This window comes from Balaenoptera acutorostrata, chromosome 12, assembly GCF_949987535.1.
Source record: "Balaenoptera acutorostrata chromosome 12, mBalAcu1.1, whole genome shotgun sequence".
In the NCBI taxonomy this organism is placed as follows: Eukaryota; Metazoa; Chordata; class Mammalia; order Artiodactyla; family Balaenopteridae; genus Balaenoptera; species Balaenoptera acutorostrata.
The window spans coordinates 27,722,894-27,745,070 of NC_080075.1; the positions used below are offsets into that span (position 1 = coordinate 27,722,894).

The window sequence follows — 22,177 nt, forward strand, 5'->3', positions numbered from 1 at the left end:
ACTGTGGAGACATAGATATGTTTATAGTAGCATTGTCTTTACCAGCAAAAACTGGAAGCAGAGTGAATTTTAATACAAATAGGGAAGAGAGTGTATAAATTATGATGCATCTATACTCCAAGAATAATACTTAGCCATTGAAAAGAATCAGTTAAATCTACCTGTTGTCTCTGAAGCATCCAAACAATGTTTTGAGTGAGAAAAACAAAATTCAGATGATAGTGAAAATCCTATATGTGTAAATATATGGCTATTGTGTTTGCATTTCTGCTTATATAATATTAAAGGGCCTGTACAAATAAGAAAGAATTTATACTAGGTTGTCAACAGAATTTTCTTTGAGCCTGGTGGGTCTGTGTTGTGTGCCAAGGAGGAAGTTCAGTAGAAAGGAGAGCCAAGGAAACAAATATCAACTCTTGGAGAAAAAAAGCATATATAGGATCTTACTGATAAAATTTTGCAAAGTTATTCCCTGTGTGGGGAAGGAGTGATGCCAGAGCAAGTGTCTGCTTAGAAGGTGTGTGTGTGTGTGTGTGTGTGTGTGTGTGTGTGAATTAAGGACAACTTTGGCTACTGTATGGCTGAGTCATTTTATTAATGTGAAACTATCATGAATATGCTTTGTTGTTTTTTTTTTGTGGGAAAGAAATTAACTTTAACAAGCCATACATACTTAGGACATGGCTACCAGCCATGAGGATCCAGGAACAGGAAGGAGCCACCCAGGCCAGCCTCACCCACTCTTCGGGGCCAGGAATGCAGACCCTTGAAGGCCAGAGTAAGAAATGTAGGTGTTCTTCTGAGTTAGCTGGACCTTGTGGGACTTTAAGCAGGGTGACATGATTTGACATATGAAATGTATATATGGGATAGTCTCCTCTCTTTCACCCTCAGCCTCCTCTCATCCTTAACATTCTTCAGGCTTAACATTCAAATCCACAGATATGATTTTCTACCCTCTTCCCTGGTTCCCCTCATTGTCTAGATTAATGCCTCCCTCTTCTCTTATCAGGAGATAATACTTTGCTCATCATAATACTGCCCATTTTGTGTAGGCAATTGTCTCTTTCTCTGTCACTATACTGTAAATGTTTTCTAGACTATATCCACAGCACAGTAGTACCTGGTTCAAATTATCATCTTGCCCCACTAATGGAGGATTAATAGATAAATCCTAATTTTTTAGCATTTATTTTAAATTTATTTATATTTAGCTTTTATTATATACTTAGGATTTATTCTCTTTCTTCCCACCCCACCCCCAAGCACTGAGTAAAATTCCTTTAGAAAAAGTCAGGCTGCCTCCACCGGACAGGGAGAAAGAGGGAAAGATAGCTTTAAGACAGCTTGGGAGGAAAAATTAAAGGTGGACACACACATACATACTCACACGGTCAGCTCTGGGAGGTGTTGGAAGCAGCAGTGAGAGATCCAGAGTGGAAGAGAAGGTGTTGCCTTCCACAAGAAGGCTCTCCTTTGATGCCTCTCTAAATGGGGTGGGGTGGGGTGGGGTGGGGCCGTGTGGCCACTGTTCTCTTCAAGGTATCACTAGAGTCTTCTTTTCAGGGTTTAAGGGTGCTTGGAGGACCAGGCAGTGCAATATGCGATTCATATAAACGCTGAAATTCCAGGATTCAACAAGAGCAGAGTGAACTAGCAGATTCCCCGAAAGCATCGGATTTTAGCCCGGCTTAAATCCATACAATACGTTTCTGAACATTAAAGCGCTTCCCGCCAGATACTTTGCTCCCTCGCAGGAGAAGCACTCAACCAGGCAGAACGAGTGCATAAACTCGGCTCCCAGTAGAGTGCCGGCTTACTCAAACCCGAGCTCCCGCGCCCATCCCAGCCCACATCCCACAGTTCCGAGTCCCCGCAGTGAAAGGTGAGGGATCGGGCAGAGGGGTAGATGGCCCCCAGAAAGGCTCGGAAGATTCGAGTGCCCACGGAACCTCATCTCCCAGGGTGTCTGGCTGGAACGCCCTCAGAACCTCAGTCCACCTCGGTTTCTGCGAAACGGTTGGCACCTACGGGCGAGCCCTTCCCAGCTTCTCCCAGCGCCCTGTACCAGCTTGGCCATTTGAAATGGTCTTGGACTAGGAGACGAGGCCTCGAAGCCCGCCAGGGTCGGGTCTAGGGTGGGGAGATAAGGCGAGCAGACATGCCCTCTAGTATTTATGCAAACCTGGCAGCCGGATGTGGAGAGGAGGAAGAGCCCCCGACGCCACCCCGGGACCGGCTCTGGCCCACAGGCCGGGGAGGCGCGGAGGCAGAGGCTGCTGGTCTCGGGACGGCCAACGCGAGACCGCAGTGGGTGCTGGCAGAGAGCCCAGAGATGCGCGCCTGGGAGACATACCGCTTCGCAGGGAGCTCAGCGCAGTCCCCACTGCCTGAGCGGGGGCCTCATCTGGAGAGCGCTACTGAAGATTTTCATGGGGCGAGGGGTGGCTGGGAAAGGTGTCCCCAAAGCTTAGAACCTATCACGGCTTCCCAGGGGAATCGGCCTGCTAGGAAAAGGAACTAGGTATTTTGGGAGTGTTTCGGGCTGGAGCGAGGCCCGGAGCGAGCGCTGGCACGTCGCCCCCACACTTGGCCAACTCCGACCGCCAGAAGCAGGGGCCTCTGCAGAGCTATGGAAGCATTCCTGCCCTCCCTGGATGTTGAGCGTCCATCGCTACAGCTCTTTCGCGAATCCTTCCTTTCCCCTTGGTTCATCTGGGGTTCCAGCTGCGGACCCCATCTGGCGCAGTTACTCCGAGGGGACCTAGCTAGCGCCCCCTCGAGGAGTGCGTGGGGAACCCGGCTTGCAGACTCTCACAGCAGGTAGCAGCAAAAGGCTTGGTGGCTGAGATGGTGCAGTGAGACAGTTGTCAACAGATGGTGCAGCTGCAGCTCTGCGCAAGGGGACTGGCGAGCACGTAGCCAGGTACTGCCCCTTCCCAGTGACGTCTTTACAGTGGGTTATAAAGACCTCACGCGCAGCCTGCCAAGGTTCTGCTAACTCCCGAGCTGAGCAGGACCCGAGCCAAGAGGCGCCTGCAAAGCTGCAGACGGTGGCGGCGGTAGTGAAAGCAAAGGAAAAAATCTCCAGCTGGACGCAGGGCCCCAGAATTCCTGCCACAGACTCTGAACTTTGACAGGTCGTGCTGTGACTAATACCCCCCACCCCCACCTTCGCCCCGAAGTCCTCACGCAGCACAGGGCTTTGCCTTTCCCGCTGCAGATAGGAGGAATAGCAGTTGCAAGCAGCAGCAGGTGCAGAAAGGTGGAGGATCTCTGCTTCCTGGAACCGTGACCCGTGGAATTTTTCTCTTTTCCAGCTCAACGCAGGAGAGACGCTGTCTCCAGATTACAGAACTCAAGTGCTTTCTGAGGCTCGAAAGTGGAGGAATTCAAAGCCACCAAGGGCATACAGCACATCTAGAAGCTTTTATCTTAGCGCCAAGTCTTCTGCTTACAAGGAAAGAGTTCTGTCCAGAAAGAGCCTGCAGCCCTCCTGTCTTGCTTAAACAGGACTCTGACACCAGGTGCTGGCTCAGGACCCTGCTGCAAAGGGTTTGTGTGTGTGTACAGAGAGGAAGGTTTAACCGCTTAGCAGAAGAATGGATAACGTCCTCCCTGTGGACTCAGACCTCTTCCCAAATATCTCCACCAACACCTCGGAGCCCAACCAGTTTGTGCAGCCGGCCTGGCAAATTGTCCTTTGGGCAGCTGCCTACACAGTCATTGTGGTGACCTCCGTGGTGGGCAACGTGGTGGTGATGTGGATCATCTTGGCTCACAAGAGAATGAGGACAGTTACTAACTATTTCCTGGTGAACCTGGCCTTCGCAGAGGCCTCCATGGCTGCATTCAATACGGTGGTGAACTTCACTTATGCTGTCCACAACGAGTGGTACTACGGCCTGTTCTACTGCAAATTCCACAACTTCTTCCCCATTGCTGCTGTCTTTGCCAGTATCTACTCCATGACAGCTGTGGCCTTCGATAGGTGAGCTTGCCCTTTGTGCAGAAGGGAAAAAATATCCTTAAAGGAAGATAGCATTGCTATGGAGCTTCAGGTTTGGATAGTGCCTGGTTCAAGGTGGAGATTGGCCCCTGGATTTATACTGACAGTTAGCTGAGTCACTTGTTGATGGGGGATTTTATCTTATCTCATGATTTTCTTTTCTATTTCTCTTTCTTTTTCTACTCCTTTTCACCCATCACCAGTCTCCCTTCCTTTATGTATACATCCCACCTTTTTCCTTCATTTCTCTCTTTTATTTTTCCCTTCTCCACTCATCTTCATGACATTTTCCATTCAACTCCTACTTTGCTTCTTTCAATATATTCCTTCTCTCTTTTGCCTTTAAAGCCTGAAGGGGATACCCAGGATGTGGCCAAGGGGCTGGCCCCTGGCTAGAGCTTTGTGAATCCTTGCAGGCCTGCTATTCAGCTGTACAGCCTTTTGATACCTTCCAGTTTTAAGTACACATAGGCAAAATTTCTCATTTTCAATTTTTCCTGAATATTCAGGAACTTTCTTCTCCCACCACAACTCTCCAATATTATTTGGATGTGAAGAGCATTTTATTAGAATCATAAAATACTCAGGATTCTAATTCAGCTTTCTCTATGCTGCTAGGGGTTCTCATTCAGAAATGAGAGGCAGCTATGCTGTTCTTAAGGAACTCCACAGATAAGGATCCAAGAGTTTTTCTAAACTTCTCTGGCCATGTGAGGTCAATGTTTTTAGGCTCTCTACATCCACAGAGAAACATGCTTAGCAAAGGCAATTAAAGGCAATTGAAAGCTCTTTCTTTCCTGCACCCAACAGGCTAGGGTTTCAGAAGCTGATTAAAAGTGAAAATGTTGGCATTTTCACACATTGGAGCTACAGTTCTGGAATGAAAGTGTCCTCAGGTGGCATGATGGAAAATTGATCATTAGAGCACAGCTCTATTTGTATTGACTTTTTTGTGGGTGTCCTAGGTCTCTAATGTGTATATCTATGGGTGTACAAGTGTTAAATGTTTACCTAGGATGTGGAGGTATGTTTAAAACACCTACCACTGTGATTTTAAAATGGGTTCTTTTGATGGCCTTGCTGAGATAAATGAATATGAGAAGCCCAAAGAAGGAGCTAAGAGAAAAACTTCAAAAAAAAATCATTCCCAAATTACTGAATTCTTTTGTATAGAGATTTGCAATTGATTTGAGGTCTTTTGCAGGTTCTGTAGTCAATGATCACTTTTAAAATCAGAGAAAACTATGTTTCCTTTGCAGTGATGTCCAAATGCTAATTTTTAAGTTCCCTTTATGCAACTCTTAAGTGCTTAATATGTTGTGTGTAAAATAAGTTGTGGTGAATCAATTTATATTTTAAATGTAGAAGGGAAACCAATTACTCAAAGTGGTAGTGAAATGAATTCTTTTGTAAATTTATCTCTTATGCTACTCTGGTTTTTAGATATTTGGTTTGCTGAAAGTGAGGTACCTGTAATCTTTCTGCACTGACTTGCTCCTTTAACTTCACATCAGCCCCCTTAAACTTAGAAAACTCACAGCATGATGTATAACTGATTATATGTGCAGTGAAATCTGGTGCCTTTTCGATCTTACACACACTGTCTTGATTATCTCTAAATTAGAGGGAAAGTTGGTATTTTTACTGCATCGGGTACTTGTGTGAGCTCAAGGGAGACCTGACAGTCAGCATGAGCCCAAGCATTCAGTAGCTGATGGAACACCAGAGAACAGCTCTCTTGCTTTGGCTTACACAGAAATGACATGTTCTACAGCCCTTCTCTTTCCCTTTGAATGTAGAAGGTTAGGGGCAAGATTCGGGGTCAAACTCTTCAGTGGGTTGGGCAAGGAGCCAGATTTTGGCTGCCTTGACTCTGGCATCACAGGCTCCACTGTTTCTCTCCAGGCAAACCATAGACCCTGACCCTTCATGACACCTGTTCAGTGAGGTCAGAGGATCTCTGGTGTCAGAGCTGAGAGCAATGACAAAAACAAGAAATGTCACCTGTGCCTGATGTGCAGATTATCAATGGCATGCTCAGGGCTAGAGTTCAAGGTAGAGTTAGAGATGATGCCTCAAGGCTGTGTCTCCAAGTCCTCCAAGTGCTCCTTCTGTTTTTCCTTGCTCAGCCTCATGAGCTGAGTAAATTAATCCCTTCAGGCCCTCTGATGAATCTAGCTCCACCACAGGCATGGTCATCCATTCTCTCCCAAGAATGCTTGAGAAAGGAAGAGGCCTCCAGCTCTTTCCACATGAATGATCGCTTCTTTCTCCACCATGACAATGCAGACTTTGAGGAAATGTTAAGTTACCTTTTTGTATGCTCCTTGAATTTTTAACAGATAATCTTTGAATCATCTTAAAAATGAAAGCAACGTGGTTTTCCTGATTATAAAATTAAACCTTGTTCATGAAGGACACAGAAACAAAAATACAAATCAACCATTAATTCACAATGCAAAAGTTACACCTTTTAACAGTTGAATTTCTTTTATGACTATTACACTACATAATTGAAGTCAGATTCTGGATAATTTTGTAGCTTACTTTTTTCCATTGATATTAATGGAAAACATTAATAATATTTTCCCATGTTATTAAAAAGTCTTCAGTAACAAATAATATTTTCCCATGTTATTAAAAAGTCTTCAGTAACATAATTATAGTGGTTTCCTATTATTCCATTTTATGAATGTGCCATTATTACTTTAACCATCCCCCTACTGCTGGGAATCTAGGTGATGTCTAGATTTTTTTGCCATTATGATTAAAGTACTAATAAACATTTCTGTATGATAATTTTATTTTGCTTTCTTGATTATTTCTTTAGGGTAGATTTCCCAGAAGTAGAATTACTGGGTCAAATGAAATGAAATTTTTAAAAACATTTCTTCCTAATTTTAAAGGATTATAAACTCTGGGCAGAGCAAGGAACATTTCTCTTCTGTCTTGTTTATCTTCTCAAAACAGAGAAGAGTGCTTGGCACTTAACAGTCACTACATGTTTATTGATTAAACGAATGAATGAATGAATAAAATAATACATGCTCCTAGAAGAACATTTGGAAGAACATCATCAATGGCATGCTCAAGGTTACAGTTCAAGGTAGAGTTAAGCATAAGGCTTCAAGGTTGTATCTCCAAGTCCTCCATTTAAAAAAATGTAAAAATCTACAAGTCCACTATTGACAGTTAACCTGTTAAAAGTCTGGAATGCTAGCTTATACTTTTTCTGTGTTATTTATACCACATAAAGTCACTCATACTTTTTAAGATAAATTTTGGATCATAATAAAAACAGTTTCAGCAGCTGTTTTTTTGTGTGTTTTGTTTTGTCCCTTAGCATCATATCATGGCCATTTTCCATGTCATGAAATAGTTTTCAAAATAGGATTTTTAATGGATGCATTATATTGCAAGGCTGTAATCATTTACTTAACCATTCCTCTATTTTTAGATGTATATTGTTTCCATTTTCAATGATTACAAGTAACTTTGAAATTAATATCCTTGACATAAATCTTTGAGAGCATCCCTTGTTCTTTTCATAAAATAAACTCCTTAAAGTTGAATAGTTAGGTCAAACCGTCTTGGTAAACTATGCCAAATTTCCTTCTAGAAACAAAATGTAAGCAAAGAAAAAACTTCAGCTGCAGATTGTAGAACTAATTTGAATCTTTCTTGTAATCTTTCCATAGAATGAGGGGAGAGAGGGGATGAATGAGATCCCCTTCAGAAGGAATACTTATTTACTGAAGGCAATGACTACCTAGAACTTTAAAAAGCTGCAGAGATAAATATACTAAATAATATCATGTCTACCTCTAATTAAACTCCAAAAAACACCAGGGATTTTACATTTTAAAACTCCATAAGATTTTTAAATTCCTTCCTATTGTACAAACTAAAAGGTGTGTGTGATGTTTCATGAAATTAGAAGCTGGAGGACACTGAGAGGTGACACCTTCATTTTTCAGGAGCCAGTGATGATGACTGGTTCTAGTTTTGTGGAGCAGCATCTAAGAAGAGAGGAGGGGGGAACCAATCTTTAAGCCCCACAAGATGGGCTACAAAGGCAAAATGTAACCTCACTTGGAACCTAGCACACAGCAACAGGAGGCTCAGAAAAGCTCTGGTCTGATAACACTGCTTCTCTACCTGGTAGGGGAAGTTATAGTTTCAGCAAGATGAAAGGTAAAGGTTGCTCACTACTCAGATTGGTTCTAGATATGTTGTATTTGAGTGAAAGAAAACATCCAATGATGGTCTCTGGACAATATGAAATTTGGTCAGGACCAAAAATATAGTTGCTCAGATAGGGGTAATGGTTGAAGATAGAAGAGGGGATGAACTCTCTGAGAGATTAAAAGAGGAACCAAGAGTAAAGACGTGCATAAATAACAAAACTCTGCCTACTAATTCCCTGGTATCCATCCCACTCTGTTCCAGTCATACTCAGCTACAAGTCTAAATAGCCTGTTTCCCAAGTCTCTGCTAGACCTGCAGTCTGTCCTTGAACCTCAACTTGTTGACAGACTTGGATCTCAGGGCAGTCCTTCTCCATCACACCCAGAGGCGAGTCTTAGATCTCAAGATCCTTTTCACTAATTTAGATAGATCTTACAATTCATGACTAAGCACCTGAGTTTTGCTGAGAATGTTCATTCACTAGAAGCTCATCCACAGTAACTGACCCTGTCTTTTCAAATCAGGAATCTCGAATATCAGGGTTGATGCAGATCAACTTGAGTTGTTACATCTTGGATGAGTCATTTTGGCTGCAGAACTTTTCCTGGAGAGGTTTAATGGCCACCTACTCTCTGGAGTTGCCCCACTGCACTTGCCACATCCTCTCCCTACTCATATGACCACCCCCACCCCCAGTGTCCTGAATGGTCAAGGCCCTTGGTGGTGGGGACGGGGTTAGCTGTCAGAAACATAGATAGGTTCAACTGGGGGAAAATAAAGAGTAATTCTCAATGTAAAAGCATGTAGTAGGAGCACAAGACTTTGTTATTATTATTGTTGTTGAATTAGCAAATGGCAGAATAATGATCGTGAGGGAGAAACACACGGTTAAACTTGGACAAAGATCATCAGTCCATCAAGAGATAGGGCCACCATGTAAGGTGGTTCCTGAAGCAGGGCTTCATGTCTTCCCTCAAAGGGCTTATACTACATAATGAGGCAAATAAGACTGATTTAAAGATAACTACAACATAAGGTGTTATGTGATAGGTTTCACAGGTATTGTACAGACAAATTCTATAGGAGTGAAGAGGAGGGAGGTTATCTAGCAACAATGATCAAGGAAGACCTCAAATGGTGGCAACTGATTTGGGCCTTGAAGATTAGATAAGATTTTTAGAGAAGAAGATAAATAATGGTGACATTCTAGGTAAAAGAAACTGTGTGACAAAAGTATGGAAGTAAAAAGTTGCAAAGTGTTTGGGGAGAATGACAGGCTGACTCAATTGAAGTGAACTCACAAGTGAATCAAGGAATGAATGGAGGAGTTGGTCAGAAGAAAATGAGTACAGTTTTTGTTGGATTTTATGTGAAAATATAATGATTAGTTGGAAATGCCCAACAAGCAGTGTAAGAGATGGGGCTAGAGAATGAGAACCCAGGGACCAAAATGTTTACTTAGGAATTTTCCAAACAGATGGCTTATGGGAGATTTGAAAGTAGAGAACATCTCTTTTACCTATATATGTGTTTCCAGAGAAGAGACCAAAGATTCACGGAAATGTGCTATCAGGCAATAGGAGGGAAAAATGAAGAAACAGAGAGTTAGTGGAATAATCAGGACATGAGGAGAGACAAAAATTAAGAGAGGAAAATTGTGGTGGGTTATATTAATTATAGTGTCATTAGAATCCAAGGATGATGACACTGATTTTGGCAATTAGAGAACATAGGTGAGCTGTGAGAGACAGTGTCAGCAAAGTATGATAAGGGGGGATAAAATTAGATGGCAGTGAGGGAAATGGCCTCTTCCTCATCCATCCATCCATCTATCCATTCATGAAACCATTTTTGAGCACTTAACTTTGTACCAGATGCTGAGGCAGTAAAACATTGCCTTTATCCTTCTGCTCTCTGTCTTCAGCTATTGACAAATTTATGAACACCATTATAACCCAATGTAATTAGTACCATGCAGACGGAGTTTGGAGACAAAGCAAAGAACTATCCTTGGGAAGATGGGAAACACTTACGGAAAAATTAAACAAAGAAGAGGAGGGGAGGAGGAAAGAAAGAGCTAAGTACAGAGAAAACAATGTGGAGTTTGGGTTTTTTAAAATAAACTTCAGGAGCACTGGATCAGGGAATTATCATAATGATTTATTAATGTTTGTCACTAGGAAACTAGAATGGAGATTTTATGTTAATAAAATTTATAATGATACCTTATGATGTATGCTCTCCAATCCATTGTCTCATCTAATCTTCAATACCAATGGGGATTCAGTTTCCACCTTGTAAAGACTATTAGAAACAATTTCTTTTAGCATCATCCTCATACTCTCCACTCCCTCATAGCTTGGAGACCCATGCAATTTGCATTTATGTGCCTTAGATATCTGCCTGTATACTCCTGCTCAAGGTGGCTTTTGAATGCTATATCATTTAAGGAAAGTGATGTAAGGGTCCTACTGTGTCAGAGAGGATGTTAGAGCACTTTTGACAAGTTTTCACTCAAATAATAATTCAACCCCACAACCTTCTAGACGAGGCCATTGTAAGAGGATCAAATTCTGCTTAAATATTTTACTCAATTGGTCTCATTTGTTAAATCCATTCCATTTTGAATCATTATAAAATTATTCCTTTTGTTGAAGGAATAATGCCCCTGATTTGGGTCTGCTCTTACTAGTATAATGTCTCTTCCATGTGGCCATCTCTGATAGATCCCTCCTGAAGGTTCTCGATCCTTGGTTAACTGTCCCTGGTTCCTTCATCTTTCCATCTTCATTGGTCTCTACTTGCTATTCTTGTTTGCTAATGGTCCTTTTAAATGAGAGTTTAACTAATGTCCGGAACTGAGCATTACCCTGTTAAAATCACCTTGTCCATATCTACCTGCTGTGGGGCTGGCATACTACCTGGTGACTTCGTCTTCTTAGACTCAGTTCAGGTGTCACCTCCACCAAGAAGCTTACCTTAATCTACAAGTCTAGATGAGGTGTCCTTCTTATATATTCTTATGTCATTTATCCAACTCTCTGTATATTCCTATGTCGTTTATGCAACTCTCTGTAACATGTTGGTCTCTCCCACACCTCCTTACCCACTAAATTGCAAGCACCATGAAAACAGGAATGCTTTGTCTGGTTTCCTGTTACCAGCAGCTATCCAGTTGTCTGGCACAGAACAGGTACTCATTAAAGTGTTTATAGTGGTTGACATGACTGTACCTCTCTTCTGCACACATCAACCAAAATCTAAAAACCAGATCCAATGCATCAGACAGACTTCAAAGCACACCTATGATGCTATGCTTTGAAGCAAAAGAAAAATCAGGCCAAATTTATGTCTACCACGGAGTTTTCCTACAATATAGAACACTTTTGGTTTAGAACTCCCTTTTCAAGAATAACTACATGTTCTAATTCACCTTGTCTCTTCCAGACTTCACTTGACTCATCCCCACTGGATTCCTGACCCACACTCTGTCCCCAACAGGTATTACACCCCAGGAGAACACCTTCAGTTGAGAGAGGTGTTTATCATTTCTACCTTACCTCCAGTCTATCAAGGCATACTGGAAACTGAGATCTTTCATGGACACTTCTGTGGCCCAACTGTTGCCAACCCCTCTGGCTTTTTCTCCAACACCCCTGCTAGCAAAAGGAAGTGAACTCTCTGATTTACTTAGCCTTCCTGAGGCAGGACCAGCAAAAACCTCTCTTCGATCCAGCCCTCCAAGTCCTATAACTACAGTAGTTGTCTGAACACCTAGACTATACCATATTAAAATACCACCACAGACACAGGAAAATTCCAGCAGAGTGGCGTGAGAAAGTCATAGACCTGGAGGACAGACTGGGAAACTGACTTACATTGCCCAAACCTTCCCTCTTGCCACATTTAGAAGCTGTGATTCCAACTTATTGGAAGGGGAAATATGAGGCTCTATGGATAAGGAACCCCAGGGATGAAAAGACGGTTTAATGATGCCCATGTAACATAAATCTTAGCATGAATATTAATACATGAACTGCCTTAGGAACTTTGTCTAAGCAGCCTGGAGTCTGATGCCCTTTCCTTCTCTTTTATAATTCTTTACTAAATCTACTTTCCAATTCAGCTTTATCACTACGTTTAATATTTGGGACTCTCCGTGAAGTGCCTTTCATGTCCTTTGTATAAGAGTGTCTTGTAATATACTTACATCTGATCTTTGATTATGGAGTTTAGTGTAGGAAAGAGCACAGGCAGTGGGTTCCAACAGTGGTTCTACCACTTACTAGGTATGTGAATATGGGCAAGATACTTAACCTCTCTGGGCCTCAATTTCCCCATCTGATAAAAGGGATATTAATAAAAGTTACCTTGTGGAATACTGCTGCAAGGAGAGAAAGAAAAGGAAAGGAATGGAAAGGTATGAAAAGTTCCTGATCTGTGATCTCCAATAAACACTGACACACCATTATAGCCATTATACACACCCATTTCTGTCAGCCTCCACTTGGATTCCTTCTACATTAGGTATAACAGCAACAGGGTGAAACGATTATATCCTTCCCCACAATAAATATAGTTTAAAATACTTCTAACTGGGTCACCAAACCTGTTTCTAAATGCCATCCAGCATCCTTCCCATCTGTGGAGATGCACACACCCTCTATAAGAAGCCAAGCATTTGGATATTGTATGCTGTTGACTCTTGAACAACAGGAGTTTGAATTGCATGGGTCCACTTATACCCAGATATTTTACAGTAGTAAATAATATAGTTCTACACAGTCAGTGATTGTTTGAATCCACAGATATGGAGGAACAGAGGGCAGGCTATAAATTATACTGTGGATTTTCAAGGGTTGGTTCCTCTGATCCCTGTATTGTTCAAGAATCAACTGTATTACAGCCCAGAAAAACCAAATCATTTTCTTTTATACCATCTCCAAAATTACACAGTCACTTCCTACATCCTGTATGTCCCAAAGTCACCACCCTCACATGAAGCATCATTTTCGTGTTTAATGACTGGGGAGAACTTGGTCATAGTAAAAAACTCTTACTTGCTGCATGTGTTTTTGCTGATACTCAATTTGTTAAAGATGTATTTCTTTTGCCTTTGAACACATCTTCTAAATCCTGGAAGTTTTCTTATAAATCTAGTTTGTATGTATTAAACATCCACTTTCCCTTGTCCTGGGACTAATGCTCAATTAGCTATTAAATATGAGATGGCGTCCTTCCACCTAAACATTTAACAACATTTTCAAACTTAATCAATTGAATGATCTTACATATTTACAATTAGTCACAAAATTTTATAAACAAATCAAATAAGCTTAAAAATGTAAACATCACATTTAAACTTGTAAATTTCACTAAATATTTCAAACTATAATTGCAAACTTAATACATCTGGTTTTGTTAAAACTTCAGATCCCTAACTGGATGATTTATAAATAGGAGAAACAAAATCTTTCTCCGGATGTACATAGTCCCAGCAAAGTTAATAAATCAAAACTTCTAAGTTTAGCATATCAAATTCTCTTAAAACATGTCAACCTCCTAAGAACTACACTTACAAATTCAATAAATGAGGTTCTCGTGAGTATCTAAACAATGACTATGATATTACTTAGTTAAATCTTCTTAAGTATTTCAATTAAAATTATAAATCTGGTAGGTCAAATTCTCTAATATTTCAGATTCTCATTTCCAACATATTAAAAACAAATCACCCATAAAGTAACATATACTGCTCATAAAACTTACTACTACACCCACACTTCTTACATAGAAGTACCACTTCTTCATTGTCTATTAACTTTTTAAAAATGCCTCCCTGTGGTTACAGAGTTACACAAGCAGAGGTGGCAGAGTCATCTTCTCCTTAAGGGGCAACTGAGTTTCTGGAATCAGGGTTGAGTCAGAGATCTGAATCTGGGTGTGCCTTTCAGGGGTCTTGCCCAGAGTTGCCACCCAATACCCTGTGCCGTTTTCACAGTGGAGCTCTGCTGGCTCAGTGCCCACAGTACCACCAACACCTTGTTACTGGAATTGACTTTTGAGAACCCACTGTGTGTGGTATTTCTGTGGCTTCCTTCAAGTTTTACCCCTTACCAAATTTCATCTTAACATTTTATCATCTGATTTACCTAGACGGAATCACACAGAGCTTCAGCCCACACTTAGTTTGCATCCAACTGTTTTATTACCTGAGTAGAACTAGATGCATACTGTACTCTTTTTTATTTTACCTTCTTATTGACCTCCATTTCGGACTAGCTCATTTATATGGATAAAATGACAAAAAAAACCCAAAACAAAACAAAAAAAACTACCGTCTGTCCTGGGTCCTTCAGTTTCTTTTTTTTTTTTTTTTATTTCTGAGATATACATTTTAAAGTAATAACAAGAATTATGACTTATAACATTATACCAGAACATATAAGATTTTTAGAAATTTCATGTAATGTCTGAAACATTTATATTAACATATTTCCATACAAATAACCCAATGAAAGTTTAGTATTAGTTGTTTTGTTTGTTTGTTTGTTTTTATACTGCAGGTTCTTGTTAGTCATCAATTTTATACACATCAGTGTATACATGTCAATCCCAATCGCCCAATTCAGCACACCACCATCCCCACCCCACCACAGTTTTCCCCCCTTGGTGTCCATATGTCTGTTCTCTACATCTGTGTCTCAACTTTTGCCCTGCAAACCGGCTCATCTATACCATTTTTCTAGGTTCCACATACATGTGCTAATATACGATATTTGTTTTTCTCTTTCTGACTTACTTCACTCTGTATGACAGTCTCTAGATCTACCCATGTCTCAGCAAATGACTCAATTTCATTCCTTTTTATGGCTGAGTAATATTCCATTGTATATATGTACAACATCTTCTTTATCCATTCATCTGTCGATGGGCATTTTGTTGCTTCCATGACCTGGCTATTGCAAATAGTGCTGCAATGAACATTGGAGTGCATGTGTCTTTTTGAATTATGGTTTTCTCTGGGTATATGCCCAGTAGTGGGATTGCTGGGTCATATGGTAAATCTATTTTTAGTTTTTAAAGGAACCTCCATATTGTTCTCCATAGTGGCTGTATCAATTTACCTTCCCACCAACAGTGCAAGAGGGTTCCCTTTTCTCCACACCCTCTCCAGCATTTGTTGTTTGTAGATTTTCTGATGATGCCCATTCTAACTGGGGTGAGGTGATACCTCATTGTAGTTTTGATTTGCACTTCTCTAATAATTAGTGATGTTGAGCAGCTTTTCATGTGCTTTTTGGCCATCTGTATGTCTTCTTTGGAGAAATGTCTATTTAGGTCTTCTGCCCATTTTTGGATTGGGTTGTTTGTTTCTTTAATATTGAGCTGAATGAGCTGTTTATATATTTTGGAGATTAATCCTTTGTCCGTTGATTCGTTTGCAAATATTTTCTCCCATTCTGAGGGTTGTGTTTTTGTCTTATTTTTGGTTTCCTTTGCTGTGTAAAAGTTTTGAAGTTTCATTAGGTCCCATTTGTTTATTTTTGTTTTTATTCCATTACTCTAGGAGGTGGATCAAAAAAGATCTTGCTGTGATTGGTGTCAAAGAGTGTTCTTCCAATGTTTTCCACTAAGAGTTTTATACTGTCCAGTCTTACATTTACATTTTGAAAACATTTTGAGTTTATTTTTGTGTATGGTGTTAGGGAGTGTTCTAATTTCATTCTTTTACATGTAGCTGTCCAGTTTTCCCAGCATCACTTATTGAAGAGACTGTCTTTTCTCCATTGTATATCTTTGCCTCCTTTGTCATATATTAGTTGACCATAGGTGCATGGGTTTATCTCTGGGCTTTCTATCCTGTTCCACTGATCTATGTTTCTGTTTTTGTGCCAGTACCATATTGTGTTGATTACTGTAGCTTTGTAGTATAGTCTGAAGTCAGGGAGTCTGATTCCTCCAGCTCCGTTTTTTTCCCTCAAGACGGCTTTGGCTATTCGGGGTCTTTTGTGTCTCCATACAAATTTTAAGATGATTTGTTCTAGTTCCGTAAAAAATGCCATTGGTAATTTGATAAGGATTGCATTGAATCTGTAGATGGCTTTGTGTAGTAGAGTCATTTTCACAATATTGATTCTTCCAATCCAAGAACATGGTATATCTCTCCACCTGTTGGTATCATCTTTAATTTCTTTCATCAGTGTCTTATAGTTTTCTGCATACAGGTCTTTTGTCTCCTTAGGTAGGTTTATTCCTAGATATTTTATTCTTTTTGTTGAAATGGTAAATGGGAGTGTTTCCATAATTTCTCTTTCAGATTTTTCATCATTGGTGTATAGGAATGTAAGAGATTTCTCTGCATTACTTTTGTATCCTGCAACTTTACCAAATTCATTGATTAGCTCTTGTAGTTTTCTGGTGGCATTTTTAGGATTCTCTATGTATAGTTATCATGTCATCTGCAAACAGTGGTAGTTTTACTTCTTCTTTTCCAATTTGTATTCCTTTTATTTCTTTTTCTTCTCTGATTGCCGTGGCTAGGACTTCCAAAACTATGTTGAATAATAGTGGTGAGAGTGGACATCCTTGTCTCATTCCTGATCTTAGAGAAAATGCTTCCAGTTTTTCACCATTGGGAATGATGTTTGCTGTGGGTTTGTCGTATATGGTCTTTATTATGTTGAGGTAAGTTCCCTCTATGCCCACTTTCTGGAGAGTTTTTATCATAAATGGGTGTTGAATTTTGTCAAAAGCTTTTTCTGCATCTATTGAGATGATCATATGGTTTTTATTCTTCAATTTGTTAATATGGTGTATCACATTGATTGATTTGCATATATTGAAAAATCCTTGCATCCCTGGGATAAATCCCACTTGATCGTGGTGTATGATTCTTTTAATGTGTTGTTGGATTCTGTTTGCTAGTATTTTGTTGAGGATTTTTGCATCTATATTCATCAGTGATATTGGTCTGTAATTTTCTTTTTTTGTAGTATCTTTGTCTGGTTTTGGTATCAGGATTATGGTGGCCTCATAAAATGAGTTTGGAAGTGTTCCTTCCTCTGCAATTTTTTGGAAGAGTTTGAGAAGGATGGTTGTTAGCTCTTATCTAAATGTTTGATAGAATTCACCTGTGAAGCCATCTGGTCCTGGACTTTTGTTTGTTGGAAAATTTTAAATCACAGTTTCAATTTCATTACTTGTGATTGGTCTGTTCGTATTTTCTGTTTCTTCCTGGTTCAGTCTTTGAAGATTATACCTTTCTAAGAATTTGTCCATTTGTTCCAGGTTGTCCATTTTATTGGCATAGAGTTGCTTGTAGTAGTCTTTTAGGATGTTTTGTATTTCTGCGGTGTCTGTTGTAACTTCTTTTTCATTTCTAATTTTATTGATTTGAGTCCTCTCCCTCTTTTTCTTGATGAGTCTGGCTAATGGCTTATCAATTTTGTTTATCTCATTCTTTATTTTAAAGTCTATGTTATCTGGTATGAGTATAGCTACTCCAGCTTTCTTTTGATTTCCATTTGCATGGAATGTCTTTTTCCATCCCCTCACTTTCAGTCTGTATGTGTCCCTAGGTCTGAAGTGGGTCTCTTGTAGGCAGCATATATATGGGTCTTGTCTTTGTATCCATTCAGCAAGCCTGTGTCTTTTGGTTGGAGCATTTAATCCATTCACGTTTAAGGTAATTATTGATATGTATGTTCCTATGACCATTTTCTTAATTGTTTTGGGTTTGTTTTTCTAGGTCCTTTTCTTCTCTTGTGTTTCCCACTTAGAGAAGTTCCTTTAGCATTTGTTGTAGAGCTGGTTTGGTGGTGCTGAATTCTCTCAGCTTTTGCTTGTCTGTAAAGCTTTTGATTTCTCCATCAAATCTGAATGAGATCCTTGCCGGGTAGAGTAATCTTGGTTGTAGGTTCTTCCCTTTCATCACTTTAAGTATATCATGCCACTCCCTTCTGGCTTGTAGAGTTTCTGCTGAGAAATCAGCTGTTAACCTTATGGGAGTTCCCTTGTATGTTATTTATCATTTTTACCTTGCTGCTTTCAATAATTTTTCTTTGTCTTTAATTTTTGCCAATTTGATTACTATGTGTCTCAGCATGTTTCTCCTTGGGTTTATCCTGTATGGGAGTTGCTGCACTTCCTGGACTTGGGTGTCTATTTCCTTTCCCATGTTAAGGAAGTTTTCGATTATAATCTCTTCAAATATTTTCTCTGGTCCTTTCTCTCTCTCTTCTCCTCTGGGACCCCTATAATGCAAATGTTGCATTTAATGTTGTCCCAGAGGTCTCTTAGGCTGTCTTCATTTCTTTTCATTCTTTTTTCTTTAGTCTGTTCCGCAGCAGTGAATTCCACCACTCTGTCTTCCAGGTCACTTATCCATTCTTCTGCCTCAGTTATTCTGCTATTGATTCCTTCTAGTGTAGCTTTCATTTCAGTTATTGTATTGGTCATCTCTCTTTGTTTGTTATTTAATTCTTCTAGGTCTTTGTTAAACATTTCTTGCATCTTATTGATCTTTGCCTCCATTGTTTTTCTGAGGTCCTGGATCATCTTCACTATCATTATTCTGAATTCTTTTTCTGGAAGGTTGCCTATCTCCACTTCATTTAGTTGTTTTTCTGGGGTTTTATCTTGTTCCTTCATCTGGTATGTAGCCGTCTACCTTTTCATCTTTCTGTGAATGTGGTTTTTGTTCCACAGGCTGCAGGATTATAGTTTTTCTTGCTTCCGCTGTCTGCCCTCTGGTGGTTGGGGCTACCTCTCCTTCAGTTTCTTTTCTGAGACTTTGATGTCATGAAAAATATGGGCCAGAATTTTTCTGGATATATCCTGTCTCTTCACATGAATCATTAAAAATGGAAGGGCCTCCTCAGGACCCACTGGGGCTTTGGCTTCTTGAACACACAGGGCTGAGTCCATGCTGACAGCCCAGAGGCTTCAGAACACAATGGGGTAGAGTTCATGCTAATGGGAGCCAAGTCTCCTCAGGACTTGCTGGGGCTTCACCTTTGGGAAGTTGTGGGGTCCAGTTCACACTGATGGGAGCCCCGTCTCCTCTAGACCTGCTGGGAGGTAGTGCGGCTGAAGGAAAAGGTAATCCACAGGACCCAAGACATGGTAGCTACTAATATACTATTCCCACAGTGCCTCTTAATACCATGAGGACTCCCAGAAGGGAAACAAATATCACAATTTTGGTTGAATTTAGTCTGACCATGTGGCTGACAGGGTCTTGGCCGGGTGTCATGTCTGTGCCTCTGAGGTGAGAGAGGTGACTTCAGGATATTAGTCCGCCAGAGACCTCCCAGCTCCACATCATATCAAATGGCAAAAGCTCTCCCAGAGATCTCCATCTCAGTGCTAAGACCCAGCTCCACTCAGTGATCAGCAAGCTACAGTGCTGGACACCCTTTGTCAAAAAATGAGCAAGAAAGGAACACAACATCACCCATTAACAGAGAGACTGCTTCAAATCATAATAAGGTCACAGGCACCCCAAAACACACCACTGAGGACAGTCCTGCCCACCAGAAAGACAAGATCCAGCCTCATCCACCAGAACACAGGCACCAGTCCCCTCCACCAGGAAAGCTGGAGTAGCAACCCATTGAACCAACCTTAGCCACTGGGGGCAGACACCAAAAACAATGAGAAGTACAAACCTGTAGCCTGCGAACAGGAGACCCTAAACACAGTAAGTTAAGCAAAATGAGAAGACAGAGAAATATGCAACTGATGAAGGAGCAAGGTAAAAACCCACCAGACCAAACAAATGAAGAGGAAATAGGCAGTCTACTTGGAAAAGAATTCAGAGTAATGATAGTAAAGATGATCCAAAATCTTGGAAGTAAAATGGAGAAGATACAAGAAACGTTTAACAAGGAGCTAGAAGAACAAAAGAGCAAACAAACAATGATGAGCAGGACAATAAATGAAATTAAAAATTCTTTAGAAGGAATCAGTAGCAGAATGACTAAGGCAGAAGAAGGATAGGTGACCTGGAAGAAAAAATAGTGGAAATAAGTACTGCAGAGCAGAATAAAGAAAAAAGAATGAAAAGAATTGAGGACAATCTCAGAGACTTATGACACAACATTAAATGGAACAAAATTCAAATTATAAGGGTCCCGGAAGAAGAAGAGAAAAAGAAAAGGACTGAGAAAATATTTGAAGAGATTATAGTTCAAAACTTCCTCGATATGGGAAAAGAAAAAGACAAAAGTCCAGGAAGCACAGAAATCCCATACAGGAAAAATCCAAGGAGAAACATGCCAAGACACATATTAATGAAATTATCAAAAATTAAATACAAAGAAAAAATATTAAAAGCAGCAAGGGAAAAACAACAAATAAAATACAAGGGAATCCACATAAGGTTAACAGCTGATCTTTCACCAGAAACTCTACAAGACAGAAGAGAGTGGCAAGACATATTTCAAGTAATGAAAGAGAAAAATCTACAACCAAGATTACTCTACTGAGCAAGAATCTCATTCAGAATCGATGGAGAAATTAAAACCTTTACAGACAAGCAAAAGCTAAGAGAATACAACATCACCAAATGAGCTTTACAACAAATGCTAAAGGAATATCTCTAGGCAGTAAACACAAGAGAAGAAAAAACACCTACAATAACAAACCCAAAACAATTAAGAAATGGTAAGAGGAACATATATATTGATAATTACCTTAAAGGTAAATGGGTTAAATGCTCCAACCAAAAGACACAGACTGACTGAGTGGATACAAAAACAAGACCTGTATAAATGCTGTCTACAAAAGACCCACCTCAGACCTAGGGACACATACAGACTGAAAGTGAGGGGATGGAAAAAGATATTCCATACAAACGGAAATCAAAAGAAAGATGGAGTAGCAATTATAATACCAGACAAAAGAGACTTTACAATAGACTATTACAAGAGACAAAGAAGGACACTACATAATGATCAAGGGATCAATCCAAGAAGAAGATATAACAATTGTAAATATTTATGCACCCAACACAGGAGCACCTCAATACCTAAGGCAAATGCTAACAGCTATAAAATGGGAAATTGAAAGAAATACAATGATAGTAGTGGATTTTAACACCCCACTTTAACTAATAGACAGATCATCCAAAATGAAAATAAATAAGGAAACACAATCTTCAAATGACACATTAAACAAGATGGACTTAATTGATATTTATAGGACATTCCATCCAAAAACAACAGAATACACTTTCTTCTCAAGTGCTCATGGAACATTCTCCAGGATAGATCATATATTGGATCATAAATCAAACCTTGGTAAACTTGAGAAAATTTATATTGTATCAAGTGTCTTTTCCGACCACAACACTATGAGACTAGATATCAATAACAGAGGAAAATCTGTAAAAAATACAAATACATGGAGGTTAAACAATACACTATTAAATAACCAAGAGATCACTGAAGAAATCAAAGAGGAAATCAGAAAATACCTAGTAACAAATGACAATGAAAACACGATGACCCAAAACCTATGGGATGCAGAAAAAGCAGTTCTAAGAGGGAAGTTTAGAGCAATATAATCCTACCTCAAGAAACAAGAAACATCTCAAATAAACAACCTCACCTTACACCTAAAGCAATTAGAGAAAGAAGAACAAAAAAACCCCAAAGTTAGCAGAAGGAAAGAAATCATAAAGATCAGATCAGAAATAAATGAAAAAGAAATGAAGGAAACGAAAGCAAAGATCAATAAAACTAAAAGCAGGTTCTTTGAGAACATAAACAAATTGATAAAGCATTAGCCAGACTCATCAAGAAAAAAATGGGAGAAGATTGAAATCAATACAATTAGAATTGAAAAAGGGGAAGTAACAAATGACACTGCAGAAAAACAAAGCATCATGAGAGATTACTACAAGCAACTATATGCCAAAAAATGGACAAGCTGGAAAAAATGGACAAATTCTTAGAAAATCACAACCTTCTGAGA

General features: G+C 39.9%; 1 protein-coding gene across 1 annotated transcript in view; it reads left to right on the forward strand.

Annotated features, from left to right (window-relative positions):
• The first annotated feature begins 3,602 nt into the window (after window positions 1-3,602).
• The window catches only part of TACR1 (tachykinin receptor 1), a 317,613-nt gene continuing 299,038 nt past the window's right edge, over window positions 3,603-22,177 (forward strand). Inside the window, exon 1 of the mRNA XM_057557767.1 lies at window positions 3,603-3,991. Within this exon, the coding sequence (XP_057413750.1) occupies window positions 3,603-3,991 (389 nt within the window). The remainder of the gene's footprint in view (window positions 3,992-22,177) is intronic.